Consider the following 9161-nt stretch of genomic DNA (forward strand, 5'->3'; position numbering starts at 1 on the left):
AGCGGCCACTGCACTACAGTCTGGGCGACAGAGTGAGACTCCAACTCAAAAAAAAAAAGACTGCGGTATTGCCACCCTCTAAGGACAAAGATGACCCCGGGACAAAGCTTGGCCTGAGGATGTCAGAGGTCTCCCCAACACTCTTCCTTGAAATGTTCAGCAAAGCCTGGAATGCATGCACAGCACTTTCCATCCCTCACCCATGCAACCCCACCCTCATGCATTCCCCTCTGTGTCCCCCATGGACCCACTCACCCGGCCCAGCTTGTGGTCAGCCAGGGTGCAGGAGTCCATGAAGGTCTGCGCAATGACAAGGAGCACTGCATCCATGTTATCAGATGTCTGCACGTCGAACACAAACTGCGGGTTTTTTATTATATTGATCCAGAACCTCAGAGGCAAGCTGTGGGTGGGGCAGCCATGGTCAATGAGCATGATGAGGAGGCAGAAGAGAAAACCTCACCTGTGCCTCAAGCCCATCTGGCCCCATGCCCACCTGTTGGTCTTCCAGATGTGGATGGTGTCCTGGTCAGAGATGCCGTGCTGCTGGGCTTGCTCGTCCAGTAGGTCAAAGAAGTACTTAACAGCAAGTGGCACTGGGCGGCTGGTGCCAAGAATCACCTGGAACAGGTCATCCACGAACTTCTGCAGGGTGCCCTATGCAAAGTAGGGGAAGCAGAGAGGTGTGGTCAGCAAGGGGACCTCGGCACCAGCCCAGCCTGACACCTGCTGGCACTACACCCATGCAGGCCCTGCACTGCCTGCAAATCCCCATGAGTGGGCATTCTCCCCCACAGCCCAAACCCTACCACCTGTCCTGCCCCTGGCCCCACCCAGTCTCCCCGTCCCACCTTCATGGATAGCAGGCGGGTCAGGTAGATCTCAGGAATGGCCTTGGCACGCTCACGCTCCCCGCCCCGAAGGCTGCCCCTCCGAGGCCTGGGCGGCTCCGGTTCCTCACTTGGCTTCACCAGGTGCCAGGGCCGGATGCCTCCCTCATCTACATCTTCCAGCATTGGGGTCCCTGTGCCAAGAACCCAGAACTGTCAACCCTCACGAGGTCTCACCTCAACGGGTTCCCCCAGATTCTGCCAACTTTCCCAGGAGTGGGGGCACCTGGTTGAGGGCTTCCCTGGGTAGAAGGGAAATACATACAAGCCTTTCCTAAGGTCCAGAGAACCTCCCCCATTACCCAGGGCAAGGCAGAGGTAGAAATCCATGAAGGAACAGTACTCACGCTCTCCAGGCACATAATCTTGGTTTTCCCGGAGAACATGCTTGGTGAGGCAGGGGACAAGGGCCACAGTAGCTCCATCTGGGACCTGCTGACCACAGCTGGTGATCCCTCCACCAACCCCATCCACCATACCCCTCCTCCAACTCCCACCCCTCCCACCTTGTAATGTTGCAGGGTATTCAGACGCCTCCACAGACCCTGAACCTCAGAAGTGACGTCCTCATCAGAAAGAATGAGGTGCCCGGCCACCCCAGACCGCCACTCTGCAAGGGCAAGGCAGGACTTAGGACTTGGTCCTGGGTTTTCAGGATACCCTCCCTGCAGTACAACCCACCTTCTCCACAGGGATACCAACCCTCCATTGGGGGGCAGCCCTACTCAGTCTCTCCAAAGACCATAACTCTCTCACCAGGTAAGAGGTTGTCTGATATGGGGATTTCAAAGCCCACCTCCCAACATCCTGCCTGCCCTAGGTAATAAGCTGTCCCTGCAGAGCTGGTTCAGGGCTAGCCCAGGCCCAACATGGGCTCAGGTCCCCAAGGGCTCTCCCCATCCTTACCAACATCCAAGGTGCGAGGGTCAGGTCGCTGGGCAAGAGGTACTCCTTTGTAAAGTTGGTCTAGCATCTTCTCCTTGACCTGGGAGATGGTGTCACAGTCCAGGACCTTCACAGGCACACCTTGGGCCTCTCCTGCCCCAGGCCCCACTGCCAACAGCGCATTCAAGGTCTACACAGGACACATGAAGTCATCAGGGTTCACGTACATTCAGGATGACCAAGACAGAGGCCAAGGACAGGGACAACTCATGAGAGACCAAAGCCTCTGACCCCCAAGCACCATGCAGTCTCTCATTGTCTCTTCACTGGCCTGCCTCCCCCAGGGATGGGACAGCAGCTTCCTCCCCTCTGCAATTCCAGCACTTAGCACAGCGCACTTGCAAACGCCTATGGGCATTTGTAAGTGACAGAAAAACACAGGAGCACAAGTCCCTCCCACTCAGATCCTAGATTCCTGGCTGAGCTGCTGAGGCTGCTCAGGTTGAGGCTCCTGAGGGAGGCCTGCAGAAGCAAGTACTCCCACCCAGTCCAACAGAGGAGGAGACTTAGCAGAGCCAGAGTGGGATTTTCCCAAAGGAACCGTCGTGTGTAACGAAGGGGAAAGCAAACCCAGAGGGAAGCGTTTGCCAGGTTTGCCAACGTGGCTCTGGCTTGGTGGACAAGGCCGCATCCCTGGTAGGACAGTCAGGCAGAGAGTAAGGCCTTGGCACCTCTCAGACCCATGGTCCAGGGCAGGGATGGTTCCTTCCAGACCCTGGTTGTCATTACTCTGGTGCTATCCCACGTCAGGGGGCACTCCAAGGCTCCATCCTGAAGGTCTGGCCCCAACCTCTAGCCTGCTAAGCTAGTCTAAAGGCCTCTCCAGTAGCCAGTCAAAGGTCAGGCTGGCTCCACATCCAGACTCTGACATCTGAAGGTGGTGCCCCGATCCCACACCCCTGCACATCCTCCCCTCCTCACCCTCACCAGGGACTGTTACTGCAGACCCCACACATGCACACCCTCACCAGGGGACGGTACTCCACGTCCTCTCTGAGCAGGCGGTTGTCGTTCAGGGTGTATTTGGCTTTGCCAGTCACGCTGTCCACTGGCCCCTTGTCCACTTGATGTTTAATCCCTCGGAAGAGCATGTACAGAGGCTCCCCTACCGAGTCCTGTGGGAGTGCAGGCAGTTAGGGCCTCCCAGGCAGGTGGTAGAAGGGCATGGGACATGACACATGCTAGGGAAGGGGACAAGACATAGGCCAAAAAGGACTGAGGACATGCTGAGCAGGAGCCTCTGTTCTAGCACAAGTATGCAAATACCAAGGTGGCCAGAGGCTCAGTGGTCTACAGGGCCTGACCAGTCTCCTTAAACGGAAGCCCCATCCACCTCCGCCTCCCTCACCCTCACGAAGGTGTACAGGCAGATGGACATCCAGTTGGTGAGCAGCTTCTCTACCACGGTCTCTGTCCTGAGATGGCAGGAAAGGGGAGGGCCAGCATCAGAAGGGATCACGGGGCTCTCTATTCTGCAGACCCCCAGATCTGAGGGCCTGTCCCAGGTCCAGCTGTCCGCGGCCCACCCGGCCCCAACAGCCACACAGACCTGCGCAGCATCAGCTTGGGGTTCTTGGCCACATACTGGGCCACCAGGTCACTAAGCAGAGTACGGAGGATGTCAGTGAAGTACTCCAGCTTCCCATGCAGTGCCACAGTGAGCAGAGATGCCACATAGGCACGGTCCCGGACTGAGAAGGTGCGCTGACTCTCCAGGGTATGGATGAACTGCAGCCAGGGAGAGGGGATCGGGGGATGGGGTAGGGATGGGAGGTGGAATCAGAAACCATGCACTGGAAAGAGGGTGCCGGGGCAGGCCAGGACAGTCCAGTCGGGGTAAGATGGGGTGAGGAGGGTGGGGTGGGGCACCTTGGTGAGGAAGAGCTTGCTGTTGAGCAGGTTGGAGAGCTGCCCCAGCCCTTGCTCCACAGTGGGCCGTCTGTTCTCAGGCACACCCAGGTCTCGGTGCAAGGGTGACTCCTGGTGCCCAGGAAAGAAGATCCTCTCGGCATACACCTTGTAATCAAGGAAGGGGATGCCGCTGCCCAGAAGGTCACTGGTGAGGTCAGTCATCTCGGTCATGAGGTCTGTTTAGCAGAAGAAGCCAGTTTGGGTGCCAATTCCAGGTGATGGGAGTGGGCTTGGGTAGAGCCCTGGAGGGTGGGGCCTATTCTCCCCTCCTCACCTGTGAACCTCTTCTTGCCTCACCTGTGAACTCCTTCTTGCAACGGTCCCGCACGCTGCTTTCCAGATTCTCCAGCTGGATCTGAACCTTCTTATAGTCCCTCAGGGCCTGCTTGCTCTTCCTCCTGCTCAGCACCAAGGTAAGAAGGGGAAGGCCAGATGAGGCCAAAGCCCTCGCTGAGTCTCCCTTGGCCCAGGCCTGACTGACTCAGTCCCAGACACACCCCGGCGGATCCAGCACAGTCTAACCTGGCCATGCCCAGTCAAACCAAGACCTAGCCTACAGCAATTCAGCCTGTCCTCTCCCAAGGGGGCACCAAGCAAGTCACACCCACCCATGCCCTATTTAGCGCAGCACAGTTTAGACTAGGATCAGCACACTATAGCCAGGCCAAATTTGTCCCACAACCTATTTTTCTAAATAAAGATTTGCTACAACACAGCCATGCTCATGTGTTTGCTTATTGCCCTGGCTGCTTCTGTGCCACAACAGCAAAGTTGAGTAATTGCGACAGAAACCATTTGGTCTGTAAAGCCTGAAATATTTACTTTCTGGCACTTTACAGAAAATATTTGCTGACCCCAGGTCCCATCGGTCCTTTCCGAATCCAACCAGATCCCACAACCTGCTCCAGCCCAGCCACATCTGGCTGCACTCACCTGTACATGAGGACAATGATGATGACACCCAGAGCCAGAAGAGAGGCGCCCACCCCCAAGCCCACCTGGGCTGCCACAGGAAAAGCCACAGGGCCCTCGCTGTCAAACTGCACATGACCCAAAGAGAAGCGCAGGTTTCCCATCTGGACCTGTGTATGGAGCCACCTGTGAGTGAGGGTTCAGCCCATGCCTGATGCCCAACCCAGCCTGGGACCTGCCTACTGACCGTAAATTCTGGCAAAACATCAGGTGCCTCTCGGAGGGCATGGTGCTGTGGCAGGGGCTGCTCCACGGGGGGCTCACAGTACAGGTGGTGCCGGGTCAGTGTCTTTACCACACAGGGGACATCCCCTATCCTCGCCACCACCTCCTCCTTGGATATTGCAAGGTCCAAGTTCTCCCCCTGGAACACGGGGCCGGGAGGAGTCACTGATCAAGCACTCAGAATGTTTGCTTCCCCCAAATGTAGGAAGGATGGTCCTGAGACCCATCTCCCGGAGGCAGGGCTGACAGTCCCTCAGCACCTGTTCCCCTGCATGTGGGGTCACAGTCATGTGGGTATCCTCCAAGCTGCTCCTTGTGACCTTCTCTGCCCTTCCCTATCTTTCTTCTCCAGAGCTAAAAATCTAGAGAACATAAAGCTGTTCCCCAAATCCTGCCCAGTTACCTAACAAAGCCCCACTCTATGTTTGATGGCCAGCAGGTGGATGATGATGGAGTACCTGCCTATGGGCCTGAATGCCCACCTACTGCCTACTCCACATGTCTAGAACACATGCTTAGCATGTGTCCACGTGAGCCAGGCTGCCAACTGGGGGTTGGCCCAGGCGCCTACTGTGGGCCACACCACCCAGCTCCTTCATAGGCCAGATGTTACGTACTACCATTCAGGAGCCTGCCATGGAGTGTGTCAGGACCCAGGCCACCAGCAAGTGGTCAAACCCCTCCAGGTGCTGGGCGAGGCACCCTCCACAAGCCTCCTCCACCCTGGCCACAGTAAGGATGAGGAGCTGTGTCTGTCCAGTGGCCCTTGCTCTACTGCCAGAGCCTCTTCACCACACACAGCTGTGTTGTCCAGCCAAGAGAAGGGTCTTAGAGCCCCACCATGTCTCAGTAGGAGCAGTACCTCCACAGAAAACACACTTCCAGGCTTGTGCCGGAATGGCATGGTGGGGTCCTCAGGGTTGAGGGGCTGCAGGATGGGGTCAGGCTCATAGGAGAAGGGTATGGGGTTCAGTGTTGCAAAGTTGAAGACCAGGTTGTCAAGGATAAATTCCACCTGAACCCAGGGGTCCTCGGGCAGGCCTGGGATGGCAGGTGTGCGGCACAGGATGAGCTGAGAGGAGTTCACACGGCATGGCTCCTCAAACTGGGTGAAGAGAGACAAGGGAGGGTCACCTGAGGGGTCGCACAGGAAGGGGTTCAGCCCTCCTCTGCTACCAGCCACCTATGGCTATCCACAGGATATAGTGTGGGATGAGGGTGAGTGATGGCTAGCCCAGAGCAGGCAGGGGTACCCAAGGGTGTCCTACGTGATGGCTGCCGCAGGAGGCTCCAAGGGGACATGCTGTTTCCAGGACCACACGCCGCCTCCGTCCAAGCCCCTGGTTGGGCCGCTGCACTGAGGCCACAGTCACTCGGATTCTTGGTGTCTGTACCACATCCAGATTCTGGCCATAGACCCATATCTCACGTCCTCCACTGAAACACAGCCCGTGAGCTACTCATGGCTTACATGAACCAGGATCTAAAGCATAGCCCAACCCCAGCCCCATGACCCCTTGTCCCTACTAGTAGCATGGGCATCATAGCCCTGCACATACAACCCCACAAACTCCACATGGTGGAGCTGCAAAGATCCGTCTACCACATGTAACACAGCCATGCCCTTGGCCCAGCACCTGAGAAAGCTCTTGGTGGGGCCAGCAGAAGTGATGCTGGGGTCTGATGTGTACTTGAACTGGCCATGTTGAAGCCTCCGCTCAGTAGCCCCAAACCACACAGTCACAAAGAGTGTGGCAGGTGTGGGGTGTGGGCTGGTCTCACACCACAGCTGCTCCGACTGCTGTTCTGGCAGCCTGGTGAGGGAAGGTGGGAGTGGATGGCAAGCCAGGCTGGGCTGGAGGGGCGCAGGCAAGGAAAACTCGGGTCCCACTCAGGCCTCAGCTCCTGTCCCTGAAGTGCTGACTGCAGTCTCCACCAGCTGGCCCCGGAGGCACACTCCCACAACAGCCCCACTTAGGGAGGGTCTCGTCACCTTCTGAAGGAAGAGACATGCCCTGTCCCCCTTTCTGCTCTCCCCAGCACCCTACTCCCCCCATCTTCTCCCTGGAGCACATGGATTTTTGCATGATGAGGAAGTGGCCTCACAAGTGGCAAAGCTGGTCTCCAATCAACACTCGGATGTCCTCCAGACGTCCAGTCAGGAGCTTGGAGCCTTGCAGGGTGAGGCGGGTGCCCCCAGCTCTGGGGCCATGGGCCGGAAAGATGGAATGCAGCTTCGGGTCCTGTGGGGAGATAAGCATCAGACCAGAAACAAGAGGCAGGGAGAGCCCAAGATAAACAAGATGGCCTGGGGTGGGGAGCCCTTTGAAGGTGAAACCAGATGGGCTGAGAGGAGCCACCAGCTAACCCACTGGCAGCTGGGGGTGGCTCAGCAGTCAGGCACCTGGTAGGTGAAGTTATGTTCTGAGATGCTGCGTCCTCTTCCGGGCACCTCCACTACTGCAGCACCAGCCATCTCCTCCCCACTGGCTCCAGTGATGCACACGAGGCTGTGGGCACAGGGCAGGATAGGGGGTGCCAGGCTACACCGAGGGCCATCCAAAATGACCCAGCAGTCAGTCTCTCTGCCCCAACGTCAGGTGGTCTTCCCCTCCCTATCCACCACCAGATTGACAGAGACCCTCTCTTTGAAGGAAATTCCTTATGATGTACCAGAAGACCATGGCGGTATCTGAGAATATTCATGGTTTCAATTATTCAAGTTCAACCCCAGAGACCCCCAACAAGGAGGAATGTATCTGTGTTGTGGCATAAATTTACAAAGGGGTCCTGTAAGGTTGAGTGTGGGGTGAGTTGCTGAGCTAGTGAGTGGGCCACGCCAGCTACCCAAGCCCTCCACCATGACCATGTGTACAGATTCCACTCTCAAAGTGGTAGAAACTTGATTTCTTCCGGAAAAAAAGACCCTGAAAACTTCTAGTCAGATCCGGGAACATGTGAAAGGTCTAAGAAAATGCTCATTCTTAGCTAGAAAACAGAAGCTTGGGCAAATTAATTTCCAGAATGTTAAGCCTGCAGTGGTTCAACTCTGCAACACTGTCATGGTTGCTGCAAATATTCCAGGCTAACATAACAGGTGATGTGTGAACTACCCAGGGGAGGTTCCAGTCAGAATATATTTTAATTGCTTTATAAATCACTTCATAAATTACTTTAGTCTTATAGTTCTGGGATCATTGACAATCTAGACAGCCACCTGAAGTTCTCAATCACAGCACATTTAGTGGAAATGCCATGTTCTAGAAAGGCGATTCCTTACTTCAAATACAGATTGTAGGGTCCCTGAATCCAGATCTCTGAGGCTGGAGTTAAGAATCTGCTCTAGCTGGGCTCAGTGGCTCAGCCTGTAATCCCACGCTTTGGGAGGCTGAGGTGAGTGGATTGCCTGAGCCCATGGGTTTGAGACCCACCTGGGCAACTTGGTGATACCTCATCTCTACAATAAATCAAAAAAAAAAAATTAGCCAGGTGTGGTAGCGCGCGCCTGTAGTTCCAGTTACTTGGAAGGCTGAGGCGGAAGGATCACTGGAGCCCAGTAGGTTGAGGCTGTCGTGGCCGGGAGTGTGCCACTGCACTCCAGTCTGGGCAACAGAGTGAGACTCCAACTCAAAAAAAAAGAATCTGCTCTGTGTTGAGGCAGGCTCTCCATGTTACCTTGACATTCAGTCAGGTTTGGGCCCTGTTGCTTGTGGCCACCTCCTTGGGAACATCCTGTGCATGTACTTTTGGGACCCTGCAACTGCCAGTCAGGTCACCATGACCCAGAATCTCAATAAGCCATGCGTCCCAGGAAGGTAGCAGAGTCTCCAGAGACTAGAGAGAGGAGAAAGACCCTCAGCAGGTGTGCCACAAGTCGAACCTCCTGAGGAGCTCAATGGCCCAGGGCAGTGCTTGGGAAAGAAGGGTCAGCTGGTGAGAAAGTTGGCCCTGAGACAGCTGTCTGAGATCTGAGGACCCTGCTACAACAACTACTATCACAGTCACTCAGAAAGACAGGTAAGAACACCTAATTGGAGCCAGGAAGCAGGGTCACTAGTCAGCTCTGGGCAAGGACATTGGCACAGATAAGCTCAGGAATGATCCTCAGCAGCCCAGGCCAGGAACCTGCAGGAATGTGTAGAAAGTCAAGATGGGTGCTCCGGACCTTGATGGCAATCCCAGCCTGAGGCATTGTGAACAGAATCAAGGAACGGGGGG

The 9161-nt window shown here is 55.9% G+C and overlaps 1 protein-coding gene across 1 annotated transcript in view; it reads right to left on the reverse strand.

The window, feature by feature from the left end:
- The window catches only part of PLXNB1 (plexin B1), a 20025-nt gene that overhangs the window by 3854 nt on the left and 7010 nt on the right, over nt 1-9161 (reverse strand). Inside the window, exons 15-32 of the mRNA XM_008058252.1 lie at nt 7348-7453; nt 7050-7186; nt 6581-6757; nt 6212-6380; nt 5806-6048; nt 4906-5082; nt 4680-4828; nt 4044-4144; nt 3705-3922; nt 3385-3563; nt 3184-3250; nt 2804-2950; nt 1797-1965; nt 1397-1500; nt 1238-1322; nt 852-1024; nt 497-657; nt 256-403 (exon numbers count right to left, since the gene is read on the reverse strand). Of these exons, the coding sequence (XP_008056443.1) occupies nt 256-403; nt 497-657; nt 852-1024; nt 1238-1322; nt 1397-1500; nt 1797-1965; nt 2804-2950; nt 3184-3250; nt 3385-3563; nt 3705-3922; nt 4044-4144; nt 4680-4828; nt 4906-5082; nt 5806-6048; nt 6212-6380; nt 6581-6757; nt 7050-7186; nt 7348-7453 (2710 nt within the window). The remainder of the gene's footprint in view (nt 1-255; nt 404-496; nt 658-851; nt 1025-1237; nt 1323-1396; nt 1501-1796; nt 1966-2803; nt 2951-3183; nt 3251-3384; nt 3564-3704; nt 3923-4043; nt 4145-4679; nt 4829-4905; nt 5083-5805; nt 6049-6211; nt 6381-6580; nt 6758-7049; nt 7187-7347; nt 7454-9161) is intronic.

The sequence above is a fragment of the Carlito syrichta genome, unplaced genomic scaffold (assembly GCF_000164805.1).
Source record: "Carlito syrichta isolate Samal-C Ts95f unplaced genomic scaffold, Tarsius_syrichta-2.0.1 Scaffold303270, whole genome shotgun sequence".
NCBI lineage: Eukaryota > Metazoa > Chordata > Mammalia > Primates > Tarsiidae > Carlito > Carlito syrichta.